At 50.5% G+C, this 17,634-nt stretch overlaps 3 protein-coding genes across 7 annotated transcripts; 2 read left to right on the top strand and 1 right to left on the bottom strand.

Annotated features, from left to right (window-relative positions):
• Positions 1–284: 284 nt before the first annotated feature.
• On the top strand, positions 285–3,517 carry TMEM97 (transmembrane protein 97). Of its 2 annotated transcripts, XM_027751614.2 has the most exons (3): positions 285–410; positions 1,839–1,983; positions 2,555–3,516. In XM_027751614.2, the coding sequence occupies exons 1-3, from the start codon at positions 291–293 to the stop codon at positions 2,803–2,805; spliced, it is 516 nt and encodes a 171-aa protein (XP_027607415.1). In that variant the 5' UTR covers positions 285–290; the 3' UTR covers positions 2,806–3,516. The 2 variants fall into 2 exon arrangements, with proteins under 2 accessions (XP_027607415.1, XP_039243034.1); XM_039387100.1 differs by lacking the exon at positions 285–410 and having other exon boundaries at positions 432–1,983; positions 2,555–3,517.
• IFT20 (intraflagellar transport 20) lies at positions 2,050–6,471 on the bottom strand. 2 transcript variants are annotated; one of them, XM_039387106.1, is made up of 5 exons: positions 6,190–6,471; positions 5,885–5,970; positions 5,242–5,345; positions 2,829–2,924; positions 2,050–2,171 (listed from the first exon to the last, which is right to left on the bottom strand). In XM_039387106.1, the coding sequence occupies exons 1-5, from the start codon at positions 6,314–6,316 to the stop codon at positions 2,168–2,170; spliced, it is 417 nt and encodes a 138-aa protein (XP_039243040.1). In that variant the 5' UTR covers positions 6,317–6,471; the 3' UTR covers positions 2,050–2,167. The 2 variants fall into 2 exon arrangements, with proteins under 2 accessions (XP_039243040.1, XP_027607417.1); XM_027751616.2 differs by lacking the exons at positions 2,050–2,171; positions 2,829–2,924 and adding an exon at positions 4,249–4,682 and having other exon boundaries at positions 6,190–6,463.
• On the top strand, positions 6,465–17,520 carry TNFAIP1 (TNF alpha induced protein 1). 3 transcript variants are annotated; one of them, XM_027751613.2, is made up of 7 exons: positions 6,465–6,524; positions 8,382–8,701; positions 10,159–10,328; positions 11,619–11,708; positions 11,795–11,847; positions 12,356–12,551; positions 12,996–17,520. In XM_027751613.2, the coding sequence occupies exons 2-7, from the start codon at positions 8,491–8,493 to the stop codon at positions 13,212–13,214; spliced, it is 939 nt and encodes a 312-aa protein (XP_027607414.1). In that variant the 5' UTR covers positions 6,465–6,524; positions 8,382–8,490; the 3' UTR covers positions 13,215–17,520. The 3 variants fall into 3 exon arrangements, with proteins under 3 accessions (XP_027607414.1, XP_039243026.1, XP_039243030.1); XM_039387092.1 differs by lacking the exon at positions 6,465–6,524 and adding an exon at positions 6,653–7,031; XM_039387096.1 differs by lacking the exon at positions 6,465–6,524 and adding an exon at positions 8,105–8,324.
• Positions 17,521–17,634: the final 114 nt, after the last annotated feature.

Genomic DNA, 17,634 nt, shown 5'->3' with positions numbered 1-17,634 from the left:
TCTGGCTTGGCCCGAGGTGCGGGAGCACGAGGAACAGACCCCGGGAGGGCGGCGGGGGCACGGTGAGGGGTGGGGGGTGTCGGTACCGGCAGCGCTGCGATCCCGCACCGGGAAACGGGGAAACCGGGAAAATGGGAAACGGGGAAACGGGGAGGGGACGCCGGGAGGCGCGGGCGTGGCCCGGGGGCGTGGCCCGGTAAAGACGGGCGTGTCCCTGCATCAAGGGGCGTGTCCCCAGCCGTGGGCGTGCCCCTGTCTCCAGGGGGCGTGTCCGTGGGCGTGTCCCGGCGATGGCGGCGGCTCCGCGGTGGCGGGAGCGGCTCTTCGCCCTTTACTTCCTCTCGCACATCCCGATCACGGCCCTGATCGACCTCCAGCCGCTGCTGCCCGCCGGGATCCCCCCGCGGGCCGTGAGTGGGGCCGGGGGGCCGCGCCGGGGCTCGTTCCGCGAACGCGCGCGGAGCATCCGCGGGTTTGGTGGGGCCGGGGGCGGCTGTTGGCGAACCGCGTCTGTGGAGACGCGAGGGGGGAGAGGAACTGCAGTAAATGTGCGTGAGGGAGCGGCTGGAACGCGGCGGGGCTGCTGCCCACGGGATGAATCACAGCCGGGTCATCCATCGGGGAGGAGCGGGAACGGGAACACGGGCGGGAACGGGAGCGGCGGCGGGGACGGGGCGCTCCATCGGCGCCTTGGGCGCTGCGAGCGGGGCCGCTGCCCGGAGCCGGGCCCGGGACGTGTCCGCAAGGCCGGGGGTCACTGATCTCCCCGGGGAACCGGCGCTGGGAACGTCCCTCTCCCCGGGCGGGCGGTGGGTGTCTTACAGCTGCCAGCCCCCCGTCCCGTCCCGCAGTGCCCCCCTGTCCCCGGGGCTGCTGCCACGTGCCCCGGGCGGGGCTGGTGCCGGGCGCTCTCTGATCCTGAGCTTTCCTCCAGTTCCTGCCAAAAACCTACCAGGGAGTTGTTGCCGCTGCAGCAGCGGGTATCCCAGCGACCGAATTTATTAGTTAAAATCTCTGGTTTGCTGGATTTTGAACAAAATCGTAAAAGACAATGAGCATCATGAAGTTAATTCAAACCACAGCTGGATGGCTGATAATTAGCTCAGCCCTCATCGTCAGGGTGAGGTCGGCTGTCACCTGCTGTTTGAGCCTCACAATTGGTTGACGTGGTTTTTGCCATCAGAATTGCTGGAGAATTACTCCAGTGTAGAGGCACCACTTTCAATTAATATTTAACCAGCAGATCCCAATGCATATCCCCCTGTTCAAAGTCCAGTGTAGAGCCATGCTGGAGTTTACATTTCTGTCGTGGAAACTCATTGCAACTCCCTGAGCCAAATCCTTGGATGGAGCTGTTCCACGGCAGCAGCCGGGCTCCAGCCCTGGAGGAGGAGCCCCCAGAACCCACTGGGCTGGGCAGGACCTGAGGGGGGGCTGGGGGCTCACCCCTCACTCAGACAGAGAGCCCCCCTGGGCTGGCACCAGCAGAGCTCAGCAGAGAGAGGGAAATCATAGCTATGAGTGTCAAGGGGCAGATTTTTGTGGTTTGGGTTTTTTCTGATAGGAAATCGTATTTCAGGAGTAGTTTTTGGAAACTCTACTTAGTGCAGAAGTAATCCTAAAATTGCCTGTAGTGCAAATTTAATACAGACTTAATGCAAAGGGTTCATTGCCATAAACATAGTCCCTGTTTAAACTGCAGTACAAATCCTCAAGTGCCAAGGTTGGATCACTCTGTTTTCCCATTGCACTGGTGGCTTCATCCAGTTGAGAATCACATCTTTGCCGTGCTGAGGTTGCTGTTGAGTGACAGAATGTGTTGGTTTGGTTTCCCTAAGCTGACAGACCTGTTGCAGCAGTATGCAACTTCCTTCAGGGACCCCATGATGCTGCAGCCCCCGGAGTGGTTCAAGGCCTTCATCTACTGTGAAGCCTTTCTCCAGCTGCCGTTCTTCCCCGTCGCCGCCTACGCCTTCCTGAAGGGTGGGTATGAAACAGAGCAGGGGCACGTCCTGGGAGCTCTTCTGCACAACTCCTGCTTTTGGAACAGCAGAGAAGGTTTCTGCATCAGTCTCGAGCAGTTTGAGGGACGTACCCTGTGGAGGGCTGGGCTGTCACAGCCCTTAACGAGTGTGCCACGAGCACTGGGCTACTCTCATGGCAGATTTTACCTGGGAAAGCAGCACAGAATAAAGTCTGTTAGACACAAAACTTTGTGACTACAGGCCTTTGTCAGGTGCAGCCATTTGTGTAATCAGCATCAGCATTTGACATCTGGCACACTTCCAGGGTAGATAAAGGTCTGGGTCAAGCCTGTGTACTCATTTTGTTACTTTAAAATTTTCAGGATCACCCCTTTGTTCTGAATTTCCATCAAGGGAGAGAAATTTCTGGGTTCTACTAGTACTTAGGTTTTTTTGTGCTACCTATTCAGTCTGACTGATGGCTGGCCCTGGCAGAGAGGCAGCAGTCAATGTTCTGTTAAGTTAAAAGCCGCGGAATTCTGCTTGTTTCAAAAATACTTCAATACATTTTCCTTTCTGTTTCTGTGCAGGTGGTTGCAGATGGATCAGGACTCCTGCCATTATCTACTCCACCCACGTAGCCACCACTCTGTTTGCTATCCTGGCCCATATCCTGTTCCACGACTTCTCCAAGTCCGAGCACGTGGGCCCTCAGACGCTGCGTGAGCGCCTCGTTCTGCTCTCTATATACCTGCCCTACCTGCTGATCCCCCTCCTGATCCTGTTCACCATGCTCTGCAACCCCCACTACAAACACGTGGAGAAGAGAAAAAGGAAGTAGCCCCCTCTGGAAATCGTACCCACCACTCCTGTCCTGGATTTGGTTCCAACCCTGTGCTCACGGAGTCCTCTGGGACAAACATCCCTCTCGTGTTGGCTGCAACAGCTCCTGCCAGGGCACTGCAAGGAAAAATGGAATTGGTTTGAGTGCACAGCTCTGCTTCCACCACAAACAGCTCTGCCAGAGGCTGGGCCAGCAACCCCCGGGGCCTCTGGGGTCGGGTCTGTGCGGGGCCTCTCCAACAGGAAAATGGACTTGTAACCCTTGATGTGTAACTGTGAGGGCACACACTCACACTCTGCAGCTGGTATTGTTCTTCCAAGTTCCCTTTTTCCAAGATGACTGTTTGGAAACCACTTAAGTAGGAAATCTGTCTTCCAACAGCATATTCTGCAGACTCCCCAAGTGATTACACCCAGATTTGCAAAGCTGTGCTTCTGAAACGTTTCCAATCATGTCCTGATTCTTAACTTCCTCACCCCTTCCTTTGAAATTTCCCTGCCTTTGCTCTGCTTCATTTTGATTAATTAATGTCTGATCAGTGGTAAATGTGCCAAACTCTGGATTTATGATACTTAAAGTTACCTTTGAAAATGAGGAATATTGCCTAGAGGATTTTGAAGTACTTCAGGAATTGTAAACAAGGAATTGCAAATTTCTCGCTTCCCTGAAATCATTTATAGTATGGAAATAAATAACTACCTGCAATAATCTGCATTTAATCTTCTTCATGGAAAGGCTGAGAGGAACTTACAGTGACCATGAGATGGTAGAGAATTCACAGAGTAAATCTATGCATAAAATACAACAACTGATAGAAATTCTGGGGTGGTTGGGGGTTTTTTAAGTTTTCCATTGATCTGCAAGAACACTTGGAGCCTGGTGAGAGGTGACAGGGCCCTGTGAAGCTGCTCAGGTGTTGCCCTTGTATTTCAGGACTTCACTCTGTAAAAGGTAAGCCTTCCCCAGGCTTTGGAACAAGCCACATTTCCATACTGGGTTCCCTAAAGACAGACACAAAACACATCTGTTTGCACTTACAGCAGGAGGCTTGAGTTCACATTTGTGTTTGTAGTTTATAGTTATGTACTCCTGGTGTCACTGACTCTTGGAATGGTTTCCATCCTAATAATGCCCATGAAAGGATTCGGCTCTCATGTTATGACATTCCTGAATGGACATTCCTCAGGAACAGTTCAAAGTTCTTAATTCTCACGTAGTTTCTGTTTTTTTGTGTGTCTGTAATTGATGTGTTCTGGCAATCATAAATTTCTGTAGGTTTTTTATAATTCTATAGAGAGTAATGTGGGCAACGTAGATCCAAGTTACTGCTGCTTGTGTGTGGTGTCTTTACAGACACAAAGAAAGTGGAAAACCACTGAGAGTGCCCAGGGAGTTGTAAACCTTTAAGCTGAAAAATAACAGAGCAGGAGCAAGTACTTCTGGTACAGCCAGAAAGTCTGAGAACAATAATTTATTTCCCAATTTCTTTGAAAGAGCTGTAAAGTTCAAAAAGAGACACAACAGAGCACCAGTAGCATTAATTCAACTGTAATTTGAATTAGAACTACTGACTGTACAAAACTGGTATAAAATCAAAGGCCAGAGCAGTGTGTGCAGCTGTGAGCTGCCAGCCCTCCTTATTGCCACGGCTGGGGCATTCACACCAAGGTGAAGCCCCTCCATTGCACAAACCATCTGCACTCCTGCACAGTGGAAATTGCATATTTCTGAAATTCTCAAGATTCTGGAATGGTCAAGTTTCCAAGTGAGCTGGTTTTTATCTTAAAATCCTCTATTTCTGGAAAATGAACTGGTCAATGAATTCATTCTGGTCCGCTTCGATTTTGCAAAGAGTCTCGTACTCGATCCGGTACCTGCAAGAGAAAAATGGTCAAAGGCCCCCAGCTGTGGGAGGGGGGTCAGTGCAGCCCCCCAGCTGTGGGAGGGGGGTCAGTGCAGCCCCCCAGCTGTGGGAGGGGGGTCAGTGCAGCCCCCCAGGCTGTGGGAGGGGGGTCAGTGCAGCCCCCCAGGCTGTGGGAGGGGGGTCAGTGCAGCCCCCCAGGCTGTGGGAGGGCAGCTGGGCTACCTGTGTGACCTGTCACTGGAAGCAGCAGCTGCACTGTCACACTGTGCAGCTCTCAAGGCCCTTCAGCAGCCAGACACAAGGCTGTTACAGATGTGCTGGGTTCTGCACTGCCCACCTCGTGCTGCCTCCCTTTGTTCAGCCCCCAAGGCCTCAGGGAGGAACCTGCTTTGGTTCACTGCAGGGCCCGAAGGTGAGTCCAGGCCTGTGGCACATTTCCAGGCGTGCTCTGGGCAGGACACACCTTCGCTGCAGGTGGGACTGTCTGAACCAACTGAGGGTCCCACAGGGGTCAGCCCTGAGCCCTCCCAGCCTGCACAGCTCCCCACAGTGCTGAGCACAAACCTCACCTTTCCAGCTGCATCTTTTTCTCGGCTATCAAAGCCTGGAGCTGCTGCTCCTGAGCCTCTCTCTGCTTTGCGATCGACTTCAGCAGGTTCCGTGCCCCGATGGCCTGGCAGGAGAGGGTGGGATGTGCTGAGGGGGTTTTGTTAATTTTTTTAGCCCCTTTCCCTCCCAGCAGGTTGATTCTGAGGTGTTTCAGCCGTGCCAGCAATAAGGGAGGGTGACACTGTGATCCTGGGCGGGTGAGGCCTTTGGGGCCTCCCTCAGACACAGGGAACAAAGTCCCTGACTCCTCTGGACACACAGAGTGGGCACTGGTCCAGACAAGCTCTGGCTACCAGAGGCTTCTCCTGCCTCTTGAGGACTAAGTTCTACCAGTAAAAGGAGCGATTTAAAAATACAGGTTCTGTTTAAGTGCAGAAATATTGACAAGCAGGAAGAGCAGAACTGTGACATGCAGGAGTAATGTGACAATGTCACAGGCTTCTAGACATTAATGTCAACTAAAAAGGCCCAGTTAGTCCCACGGGAATGCCAGCAGGACGCTGACAGGGAAACGCTGCTTCTGCTGTAAAGGGAGGGAGGGACAGAGCTGGTTTTTTACACAGGGCAGAGCACACGAGAACCGAGGAACTGACTGCACAGTACCTTCATCTTCTCACTTTCTGCAGCTTTGGCCAGTTGGTCAACGAGCTCGATCAAGCTGCCCACTATTTTCTGAAATTCTGCTGTTTCTGCAAAGAAAAAGAGACTGGCAAGTCATACGCAGAACAGCCCTAAAGAGGAGCAACGCTCCTGCTTCGTGGTATAGCTTTTAGATGCAGCTTTATGTTTATAGAGTTTACAGTAAACAGCCACGTTTTAAGATTTTCCTCGGAGTCAGATAAAAGGGGCAAGAGAAGAGGGAAGCCCTGGAGGGCCCGGGGGCGGCCCGGGGGCCGTGCGGGACTCACTGTCCACGAAGGCCCGACACTCCTCGCGGAGCTGCGCCGTCTGCGCCGCCACCTCGGGCTCCAGCACCCGCAGCTTGTTCAGCTCGTCGAAGTGCAGCCCCGCCGAGCCCAGCGCCGCCTGCGCCATCGGGGCCGAGCGGCCCGAGCCCCCGCACCGCCGGGCGCGGCCCCTGCGAGCGGCCCAGGACGGTCCTCAGGGCAGACCCTCCAACACCCCGGCCCGGCCCCGCCTCCGCCGCGCGGGGCCCGCCGGGAGCCGCGGAAGCGCTTCCGGGCCGGCGCTTCCCGGGGCGGGACGAGGCTCGGCCGGGCCGGGGCTGAGGGGCGGCCGCGGGGTGAGCGCGGGGCGAGCGCGGGGCGAGCGCGGGGCGAGCGCGGGGCGAGCGCGGGGCGAGCGCGGGTGCGGGTGCGGGTGCGGGGGCTGGGCCGGGCCGGGCCGGGCTCCCGCTGCCGGGCCCTGCCGTGTTCGCCTGCCCGGCCGGGCGGGTGAGCGGCCCCGGTGCGAGCGGCCCCGCTGTGCCCAGCCCGGTTCGGGTTGTTCCTCTCCCGGCGGTGCCGAGCGGGGGCTGTTCCCTGTTCCCTGTTCCCGGCGCGGGGCAGGAGGGCAGGGCAGGAAGGAGGGACGTGGGGAGTTTTCCGTCGTGTCAGGCGGGTAATTAAAGGTCTCGCGGCTGTTCGCAGCCAAGGCCCCACAGCTCCTTAACAGACATCACTTGTAGCGTTTGCTGAGTTGTAATAAGGGAGTTATTAATTAGGAACTGCGGAATAACGTTGTGTTTTAGGTCTAAGTGCAGCAGTTCTTCCAGTCTCGGGCAGTTTTAAGACACCGTTGTAGCTGCCAGGTAATTAACTGTACTGATGGGTGGTTGTGGGGCTTTCCTCTGTTGAAAGCTGAGGTGGAAGTTAACAGGTGGTGTATTTGTTTATAAAGGTCACTCACGTGCCATAAGCACAGAACAGAGAGAGGGAGGTATTTGTAGTCTGAAAGAGTTTAAAAAAAAACAACAAAGAAAAAACAACAGAAAAAAAAACCAAAGAAAAGCAACAGCAAAAACCTTTTGAGACAATAAGTACTAGAAGAAAGATAGGTAAGAAACTTGTATTTGCACTTTTCTGGTTAGAGAACTTCAGGTGTGGCCTGGCAGAGTTTCATTCTTTTATTTGTTTCTATTTTGAGCTTATTGTGGATGAGAAGGTAGATGTGAGACTGGGGAGAGGAAGAGGTGATATGTGGCTGGCTGTTTATTTGAGGCAGGTACTCCAGAGAGTGGATGTACTTGATGGGGAGTGGTGTTAATTTTTTTTTTTTAATTAAAACTACATTGACTGTTCAGGGTTTCAGGATGGAGGAAGGAGAGTTTTGAATGAAAGGAGTTACCGGGAAGTGGAATGTTAATGATCCAGCCTTTCAGTGTTGAGGCATTTGAAGAGACATTTGTGTCTCCAGTTAAGAGTCAAACCAACATCAGCAAACCCTGCTCAGGGAGATGCACACACAGCCCAGCTGAAGGAGGGGCAGGAAGCTCTTCCAGCGTTTCAGCTCTGCCCAGAGAGCTGTGTTCTTTTGGGAAGCTGGGGGGAGCTGGATTCCAGCAGGGTTTAGGCCTGGCCTCCAGTGGTGTGTGGTGTTTGCAGTGTTGGTGAAGAGGAAGTTGCAGGAAGTCGGGGGAGTTTCACGTGGCTCAGAAATGTGGCACAGCCATGACTTGGCTGGTTATGTCACTGCAGGAATTGTCTGGAAACTGGCTTGATGTTGTTTTGTCACAGCGTGTGTGGCCGTGTCCTTGGCAGTCTCTGGCTGTGCCCCTGGGTCACGTGCCCACCCCGCTGACCGCCCGCTCTGCCCGCAGGTGATGAGTGCTCCGTGCCCACCCTGTGGCAGTGCTGACTGCCCGCTCTGCCCACGGGTGATGAGCACTCCATACCCGCTCTGTGGCAGTGCTGACTGCCCGCTCTGCCCGCAGGTGATGAGTGCTCTGTGCCCACCCTGTGGCAGTGCTGACTGCCCGCTCTGCCCGCAGGTGATGAGTGCTCCGTGCCCACCCTGTGGCAGTGCTGACTGCCCGCTCTGCCCGCAGGTGATGAGTGCTCCGTGCCCACCCTGTGGCAGTGCTGACTGCCCGCTCTGCCCGCAGGTGATGAGTGCTCCGTGCCCACCCTGTGACAGTGCTGACTGCCCGCTCTGCCCGCAGGTGATGAGCGCTCCGTGCCCGTCCCCGCCGGGACACGCGTGACCGCAGCACCACGGCGGGGCCCGCCCGGCCCACGCGCTGCAGGGTCGTCATCTACCTCCAGAAGGACATGTCTGGGGACACGTGCCTCGCCCTGTGCCCCGGCACGGGGCCCAAGCCCAAGGCTGGCAGCTTCAAGGGGGGCAGCCTGGGCAACAAGTACGTGCGGCTCAACGTGGGCGGCTCCCTGTACTACACCACGGTGCAGGTGCTCACCAGGCACGACACCATGCTCAAGGCCATGTTCAGCGGCAGGATGGAGGTGCTCACGGACAAGGAAGGTAAGGGAGGGGCTGCTGCTGTTGGCAGTTTTGTAGAACAACTGGGTTTTGGTGGTGGTTTTTAAAATATCTTGACTACACCGTTTAGGATGCAGGGAAAGATGTGTTCCAAAGATGACTTGGAACACTAGGCAGCCAGCTCCCATTGATGCCAGCAGTCCTCTGGCTTTATAGAAATGTGCTCTTTTGTTACCAAAATTAACCAGGGAAGGACTGGGCCTCTTTCCTGCCCTCACAGCGTCTGAGCAGATTGTTGGTGGTGTTGTAAACACTGAACAGACAGTCTGTGGGTTGCCATTTCTGTCAGTGGCATCATTCAAACTGCGCACATGGGGAGGGATGCCAGTTTTCAGCTTTAAGGCTCAGAATAACCTGGCTTGCTATGTTGAAAATTCCTTTTTTCCTCTTGCCAGCAGCATGTTTCACTCGTGGCTCATGATGCTGTGACGGTGTTTGGGGGTCAGTCAGGCAGTGTGTCACCTCCAGCTGGACACAGGATATTGGCATCACAAGTCCCAGATATATTATAGAGAGCAGAACAAGCAGTTTTGTATAGGAGCCTCAGCCTGAATGGAAAACAAGGGTCATATTCTCCAGTTGGAGCTGTGAGAATCCAGCAGGGGTTTAGCTTACTTTCCTAGGTTGTTTTCTGTACCTAGATCCCAAAATAACACTTTTTTTATCTGCTTTCCACATTATGGGAAAGGGTTTGGCACTGCAGTAAGTCCTCTGCCTGCGTGCATTCTGCGTTGCTGTTGTTTGGCAGCAGTCAGACATCCTGTTTCCTGGGGAATGTGACTTCAGGGATGTAAAATTGCAAGAACTGTCTGTCTGCTACTGTTTCCTGTGCTGCATCCCCTCTGTGCTCCCTCCTGATGTGTCTGTCGTGTTCTTTGCTCCTCTTTGGGGACCAGAACAGCTTTTTTCCTACACTGTGTTTTCTGGGCTGGTCTGCCTTTTAGCATCTTCAGAACACTTCTCTCTCTTTAGTTCCAAACAGCAGCAGAAGATGTGTTTGGAGAAGTGCCAAATCCTCCTTGTTAGGCCACAGAACTTATCTTGAATCTACTTGTTACAAACATTTGTGAACTCTCTCTTCTGGTCCTTCCTTGGTGCGCAGTTTCTGCCTGTCCAGCAGCACAGTGCAGCACTGCAGGTCGGTTCCTGCAGCAAGCTTTGTGTCTTGTGCTGGAAGTCGAGTATTTTTATCTCGAGGCTTTGCTTTTGGGATGCTGGAAAGCAGTGGGAACATCCCGACAGTACCAAAGGGGTCCCACTGTCAGGTTCTGTTCTGGAACAAGCTTCAGTTTGCTCACAGTCAGTAGAGACTTCTACTGGGGGAAATGGGAGAAGTGTTCTTTGTGGTTTCAGGAAACCTGAGGCTTATTTAAGCTCTGCAAGGAGCTTTTTCTTACCTCTAGTGTTGAGGTGACTGAAATGTGTTGGTTATTTTTCAGGCTGGATCCTTATAGACCGTTGTGGGAAGCACTTTGGAACAATTTTAAACTACCTGCGAGATGACACAATTGCACTTCCAAAGCACAGGCAGGAGATCAAAGAGTTGATGGCAGAAGCCAAATACTATCTCATCCAGGGCTTAGTGGACATGTGCCAAGCAGCCTTGCAGGTAAGAACAGAAGTAACCTGTGAAGTGTTTTGTGGGTGATTTGCCTATAAAATGTAGTTAAGATAACTTTAGAGATTATTTCGTGGCCTCAGAGATGGCAGCAAGTCTGAGATGTGTAAGATATTTCCTCTGGTGTGAAATAAAAGAGCAGAAAATATTACCCAGGCACCCCCCTCCCCTCAGGTTAAAACACACCCTGGAGGGCTGGTGTGGGTCTGGCTGAGCACCTGGCACAGACTCAGAGTCCACGATGCTCTGGCTGGCAGAGCACCAGCTGCAGAGAGGGCAGCTCTGCCTCGTGCCTGCTCTTCAGCTCCTGTCCCCCAGGACAGAGATATCCTGTCCCTGTCTCCTGAATTCTCGGGATGCTCCACTCCAGGGCCCCACCTTTCCAGCAGGTCCCAAGACTCCAGGGACAGCCTTCCCCAATCCAGCTCTGAGTTACCTGGTGGTGGGAAACAGTCATCACTGAAAATCCTGCCCATTTAACTAAAACTACAACAGATGACATCTGTCTAAATTTCCTCCAAGTTACATCACTTCTAATTAGATAATAATTATAGGCAGAATGGATTTGAGCCTCCAACTTTTTAATAAGCTTAGCCCAGAGACAGTATATATAATTTAGTCTTAAAATTGTGAAATGAATGTTTCTTGCAGGACATAATTCAGTAACTACTGAATACCTCACATACTGGGTTCAGCATACTACTGGTGTCACTGAAAGAAGTGCAAAGCCACACTGACAGTTTTCCTTCTGGCTTAGAATTCAAAACCTGGCTTCTACAAACAGAATGTTCTGAGGCTTCCATGTTAGCTATGGAGCTTTTCTGAGTTTGCTGCCAGAGGGATCCGAGGGCACAGCTTGTCCTGCACACACTTGGTTGTGGCTTTTGTGTCCCAAGGGCTGACGCTCACAGTGGCTGATGTTCTATACTGCAGTGGTTTGAGTTGATTAAAAGTAGTGCAAACTCCCTCTATCTTTTTCTTCAAGAAAGGATGGAATAATAAACCCACTTAAACCAAATATGACTAGAGATTGTCCTTGCTATAGCTGAGGACATCCACCTGCATCTCAGTATTTCAATTACTGCTGCCTTCTGGGGATGAGGAATCTCTGCTGTGATTCTGGGTTGCAGATCAAGGTAAGCTATGTGGTTACTATAGCAACCCAGAGTTTTTTTTTCCTGTGCATCACAGCATTTGAGAACATGGCTGGAGGAGACAGCAGCAGCAGTGTTAGCTTTAGCATTTCTCTCTTATTTCCTCTTTCTTCTTTTTTTGAAACAGGACAAGAAAGACCTGTATGAGCCAGTCTGCAGCATCCCTATTATCACCTCTCCGAAGGAGGAAGAGAGACTGATAGAGTCATCACTGAAAGTAACTGCTCCCAGCAACTATGAATTTATGCTAATTGTACTCAAACACAGAACTTACATTTTCTGCTTTTCTCTCTCTCCCAACAGCCTGTTGTTAAGCTGCTTTATAATAGAAGCAACAATAAATACTCCTACACCAGGTACGTCTGGTTGTTTTCCCTGCTGTATTGTGAAAGTTTCCCTTTGGCTATAGGAGTGGAGTAAGATGATGGATGACCTAACTTGGCTTCTTTTGGTTTGGGTGGGGTTTGGGTTTTTTGCTTACAGCAGTGTTCTTCCAGCACACACTGACTCTGGGCTTTTGCTGTGATCAAGCCGGAGAACTGCAGTGAGCCTGGGGTTTGATCACCTCGAGTGTCAGTCAGGAGTGGTGAATAGTTGATGTAATTGTTTGGGACATTGTGCTGCCGTTATTAATTATATAGCTTGACCCTGAAGGCTGGTGTGTTTGCTCACAGGGGTCAGAGCAGTGTATTTGTATCTGAAATGGGCTGTTACCCCTCTTTTCTTGGCAGCATATGACAATGAGTCACTACTTATTTGCATTCTGCAGTTAGATCAGCACTCACAGCTGGTGGAGCAGAGTATAAAATGGGCAGAGATGGCCAGTTGAAAAATCCTCTTCCTGCTTTTGGTGCTGTGTTTCAGTAACTCGGATGACAACCTGCTGAAGAACATCGAGCTGTTTGACAAGCTCTCTCTGCGGTTCAACGGCAGAGTCCTGTTCATCAAGGACGTGATCGGGGATGAGATCTGCTGCTGGTCCTTCTACGGGCAGGGCCGCAAGCTGGCCGAGGTGTGCTGCACCTCCATCGTCTACGCCACCGAGAAGAAGCAAACCAAGGTAACGGAGCTTCCCCACCTGTCTGTTACGGGATAGAAATCACGGAATCCCGGAGAAACAGAATGTTCTGAGCTGGGAGGGACCCACGAGGATCATCAAGTCCAGCTCTGAAGTGAAAGGCTAGCATGGTGAATCCACAGAGTTTCCCTAAATTTAGGAGTTAACTTCTGATTTCTGTTAGTGCGGGCAAGGTGACCAGGGTTCAGCGTTAAGAAGCAGAGATACTGTTTTTCCTTCTAGAACAATCTAAAAGAAGAGGTGAGGGAGGTGGCCTTGTGGTGGGAGTAATCCTCTACCAGGAATTAGTCTGCTTTGTTCATTTCTGTTTCCCTCTCTTTGTACCATGTGTCTCTTTATGGCTCAAGTGTCTCTTCACGTGCGGGTTTGTGTTCCAGTCCCGTTGGCCTGGGCGGGTCAGAACAGGACGTGTGCTGTCTCTTGTAGGTTGAATTCCCCGAGGCACGGATTTATGAGGAAACACTAAATGTCTTACTGTATGAAACCCCACGGGTTCCTGATAACTCCCTGCTGGAGGCCACGAGCCGGAGCCGGAGCCAGGCATCGCACAGCGAGGACGACGAGGGCTTCGAGCTGCGCGACCGCGTGCGCCGCATCCACGTGAAGAGATACAGCACCTATGACGACCGCCAGCTCGGCCACTAGTGCTGAGCCAGGGCAAGCCTTGGTCAGGCTGAGCTCGGTGTGCTTGGAGCAGGATCAGGCAGCAGGGAGGGATCACTCGGGCTCTGGGGATTGATCTTCATTTGGCGTCTTGGCTCCCTGGACGAGCGAATGGGCGTTTGTGCACACAGAGCAACACTGAAGGCTTGGAGAACTGAGGTGTGAGTTCTGCACCACGTGCTTTGCCTACAGACTGTCCCCTCTGCCTGCCAGGGAGGGGTGAGATTTGTAACACTGGTTCTCAGTTTGGGGTTGCTTTCCTCTCTAACAGCTCACCGGTTTCCCACTTCCTGCGAGCAGTGAGGTGGCGCGGTTTGAAAAGCTTTCTCCAGACACCTGCCCCTTCAGGGCCTTGCGTGATGGAACGTGCAGTTTTTAAATCGAGATACTGAAGAGAGAACTTGAACGTGGCTACTCTTGGCAGACACTACATGTGATAACCCCCAGGAGAAATGGTTGGCCAGCCAGCTGCCAGCAGTCAGGTGCACTGCACGTGTGCTTTCTCCCACCCCTTTCCTCAGTACACCCGCAGAGGTTTGTGTTCCAGGACAGCTCCCTTTAAAAGTCATCGAGTCCAAGGCAAGCTCTCCCAAAGTGACAAGAGCCAAGTCATCAAGCAGCCTCCCCTTGTGAAAAATGAGAAGTCTTTGAAAATTTAAATATGTATGTAATGACTTGTCCTGGGAGATGGAGAGATCTCTGGGTATGGAGAGGGAAGAAGCTTCAAGTCAGCAAACTTGAGCAGATTGTGGTAGGGTTGCCCTTGTTGAGGCTTGTGACAGTGAAATTCTGTTTATATAAACAAGGACAATCCATGGAATTGCTTTTCCATTAGTTTCCTCCTGCAGCAGGGGAAAAATTGCAGTGGCTGGGGAGGTACAGGCTAAGCTGTTTTATAAGGCTACATCATGTGAATTCAAGTTCTGTGTTTTAAATCCCTTTTAGAGTATAGTACTTGAAGTGAAAAGTGAAGAACAGCCATGAAAATCTTGTTCTAGCATGAAACTGCGAGGGGCCTTGGGCACAAGAGAGAGGTGCCTTATAGTGGATTTTAAACTGAAATACTTTTATCCTGAGTGTTTGGCTGGGTGCTAATTGTACAGGGCACTTCAGGGGTTGGAGTCAAGTCTGCTCTGCAAATTGGGTCTCTGGAAACAGCTTCAAGTTTAGTATGAAAAGCCATTACTGTATTTTTAAATGTTTGCTTGTATGTTTGAGCTCTGGGTTGCATATTCCAGTTTCACCACTGTCATTAATGGTTATTCCTGCTGGCTGTCCACTGGCAGCAATGGATATGTTGGATATGCTGCTTTTTTGTGTTCCCATATTGTACTTGGTCATGGAAGCTCCAGATTCCATGAGGGTTGGTCCTGAACTGCTTTGACCAGTGCCAAATCCACCTGTAAGATTTAAAGAAAATTGCTGCAAAAGCCTACAAGAAAAAAGTCTCAAATTAATGCAGTGAGGTCATAAGTGAGATTGAGATGTAGATGGTTTGGGAGTACTGGAAGCAGGGGAGGGAACAAAAAGATTCTTTGCACTCATTTAGGTTTTTGAAAACAGAATTGCTGGGGGTTAATAAGAAAACACTAATGGCTATAAAGTTTCAGGATTTTCTTGCCTGGCCAGGCCTCTACACATGGCAGGATTCAGTTCTTTCTCCTCACATTCAGGAAGCAGCACTGCACAGAGATGCACCTGCCTTGTCGTGAAAGGCCTCTTGAAAACTCTAATAACCTCTTCTCTTTTATATTGCTCTCTGTAAGTTTTGTTTTCCAGCTGTTATTCTGTTGTGCCAGGGAAAATACAGCTGCTGAGATTAGTATTGACGAAGATTTTTGTGGTATTTCTCTCTAATTCTGCTAGAGTGTGATGTGGATTTTTAAAATTTTTTCCCTCCACTGATGGTATTTAATTTGAAGCCACCAGCAGAGGCTGCAGTGATGGAGTCTTTGTGCTGCACTTAATAGGTTCAGTTTATTCCCTTGTGCTTTTTTCATCTTGTAACAAAGGCTGCTGCCATTTAAAATCCATGTGTGGCACTTGTTTCTTGGAAAATGATTTGTATTATTTTTTTCTTGCTACTATCATAGTAAATGTTAGCAGCTTAAGTGATGCTGGTAGCCTTGCAAAACTGTGTTAAAAAAGTTATAAGCATAACAATGTCATATTTGCATTTATTTCCTCTGGGGAGGACAGGTATGGGAAGGAGGGTGTGAAAAAGAATGAGTGTCAGATCCATGTCCTGCTCCAGAGGCTTTCTGTGCTCCCAGGAGTCATTAATGAAATGGATCCAACTTGTGAATTATTACACTGTAAGAAGCAGAGAAAAGCTTGTGTTTTGGTTTAGTTGGTTTTCTGTCCCTGTCTCCCATAGCAAACAAGTAGTATTAATTTCTGATTTGAATTTAGATTAAATTAACCTTGAAAACAAAATGTTTTGAGAACCATCTGGGTTGTGAGAATCTTCTGCCAAGTGCAAAGGAACTTCTTGGTGTTTGTGGAATGTGGAATCTCAGTAAGAAGTGTCAGCAGTTATGTATGTGCTTAAAAATGTGCAGATATCCTTTTCATTTCACTGTAGTTTCTCTTGAGAGTCCTGCTTGTCTGGAACTGCTCCAGCACAGGGTGTTACTGAGTGTACCTCACACCAAAATCATGGCCTGGGGATGTGGTGTCTCTGACCACCAGGTTCTGATAATTCTGTGATGTCACACGTGCTTTGTATTCTCGTCTTAATCAGCCTTTTTGTGATTGAAGGCTGTGAATTATTTTGAGAGGAACGTTCTGGTTGTTCTAGAACATGTTTTTATGACCTGGTGTAAAGGAGAAGCAGCAGCACTGAGCAGGATGATGCAGTTTAAAGGCAGCATTGGTGGGTTTGCAGTGGGCTGCCCGTTGCTCGAGGGAACACTGGCTGTGCTGCCTGAGGGTCCTCTGCTGGCTCTAGAGAGACAAAGAAGGACAACACTGGTTTCTAATTTATGCATTTGTCTGCAAGTTGAGATTTGTAGTGGCTTCCCATGTAGACCATCACCAATAGGTGTGTTAATGAGGTGCCTGGGAATTTGGGGTAGCCTTTGGGAGGAAGGAGAGGCCTTTTTGCCTCATTTGTAGGGTGTGAATTCTGACTGCATGAGCTGGCATTCTTCCAGGACTCGCTGTCCTCTTCACTCCTGAATTTCAGCAAACCTTTGAGCACTCAGGCAGGCTGAGGCAATGAATGGAAACTGTTCCCTGCCATCTGTGCCCAATCCTGTGCTAAAGGCTGCAGTGCCAACAGCCTTGGTCCTTCTCCAGGGAAGGGGTCTCAGTGACTGGGGAACAGATATTCAGGATGGGTGTTAATTAGGCAGCAGTGTTAGAGGGGAGAGCTCTGCAGGCCAGCAGCTCCAGCCGCTGATGAACGCCGAGACAAAACTCACTGCTTAACCTTCACCTTGACATTTAGTTTTTGGAACAGCAGACATTCATCCTGCCATGATGTTCCACTCCAGCGACTTTTATCTTTTGCGGTTCTTGGTTAAAATGGAGAATAACTGGCTGGGACTGGAAGGCGTTGCAGGGGCCGGTGGTGTCACTGAGAGCTGTGTTGGAATGGGCAGTACTTACCGTGGGCTTGGTTTGACTTTTATTTTATTTTTTTTTCCCCTGGGGGTTTTTAATTTTCAGACCCAATTCCCTCGAGGCAACACTGATGAACATAGCTGAGCTGAACTGGATGGGTCTGGCCCAGCAGGCCCTGCCCTACACAATTGGATTGTATCTTCTGACAATCCTTGGCATTCGACCTTCTCAGCCAAATTCCACCCCCGGTGCTGTTGGCAGAGCCGAGGTGTCTGTGGGAGGGGAGTGGGCACCAGTCCCACTCCAGCTCTGTCACTCCCTCGGGCACACACGGCAGGATGTGTTTTCTGTATATGTGTAATTTCTCCTCATCTAATAAAGTGGTGATAAGACCCTCCCCTACCTCAGAGGGATGTTGTATTAATTTGTTTAATAGTAGTAAAGGATTCTTTTGAATTTCTATAATATTTTGTATCCAGAGTACAGCAAGTATGACTGCTGATCTTGTTTAAACTGACATTCTGTGATCAAGTTGTTTTCTTAAAGCATCAGTCTTTGTTTTATTTTTATGTCTAACTTTTTTAGGGTCAGTCTTACCGATAAATTACTTAGTTAATGCAGTAATTAATTAGGTGTTGATTAAAGTGTTTTATCAGTGCATTAAATGGAAATGGAACACTAATTTTTAATAAAGTGTTATATTTTGTCTTCTGTGATTTGATCCCCGCCTGTGACTTGGGATTCCTAAAGCACAAAAGTGCTGTGGGATCACAGGGACACCTGTGTGTGTCCAGGTGCTGTGATCAGCTCCAGGCTGGGATTACAGGACAGGGAC

The sequence above is a fragment of the Pipra filicauda genome, unplaced genomic scaffold (assembly GCF_003945595.2).
Source record: "Pipra filicauda isolate LSUMZ 115617 unplaced genomic scaffold, ASM394559v2 scaffold120_size2142806_pilon, whole genome shotgun sequence".
NCBI lineage: Eukaryota > Metazoa > Chordata > Aves > Passeriformes > Pipridae > Pipra > Pipra filicauda.
The sequence above is the reverse complement of the archived record's forward strand: the minus strand, read 5'-3'. Positions and strand labels throughout refer to the sequence as shown.

What these genes read in the sequence shown, in the direction of transcription:
- TMEM97 (XM_039387100.1), top strand. Translation starts at nt 1,656, where the DNA reads ATGCAAAGGGTTCATTGCCATAAACATAGTCCCTGTTTAAACTGCAGT. An exon ending in CGCCTACGCCTTCCTGAAGG is followed by an intron (nt 1,984 to 2,554) that starts GTGGGTATGAAA and finishes GTTTCTGTGCAG; the next exon opens with GTGGTTGCAGATGGATCAGG.
- TNFAIP1 (XM_027751613.2), top strand. Translation starts at nt 8,491, where the DNA reads ATGTCTGGGGACACGTGCCTCGCCCTGTGCCCCGGCACGGGGCCCAAG. An exon ending in GGTGCTCACGGACAAGGAAG is followed by an intron (nt 8,702 to 10,158) that starts GTAAGGGAGGGG and finishes GTTATTTTTCAG; the next exon opens with GCTGGATCCTTATAGACCGT. An exon ending in CCGAGAAGAAGCAAACCAAG is followed by an intron (nt 12,552 to 12,995) that starts GTAACGGAGCTT and finishes TGTCTCTTGTAG; the next exon opens with GTTGAATTCCCCGAGGCACG.
- IFT20 (XM_039387106.1), bottom strand. Translation starts at nt 6,316, where the DNA reads ATGGCGCAGGCGGCGCTGGGCTCGGCGGGGCTGCACTTCGACGAGCTG. An exon ending in CAGAAAGTGAGAAGATGAAG is followed by an intron (nt 5,346 to 5,884) that starts GTACTGTGCAGT and finishes CTCTCCTGCCAG; the next exon opens with GCCATCGGGGCACGGAACCT. An exon ending in AAAAAGATGCAGCTGGAAAG is followed by an intron (nt 2,925 to 5,241) that starts GTGAGGTTTGTG and finishes TTTTCCTTGCAG; the next exon opens with TGCCCTGGCAGGAGCTGTTG.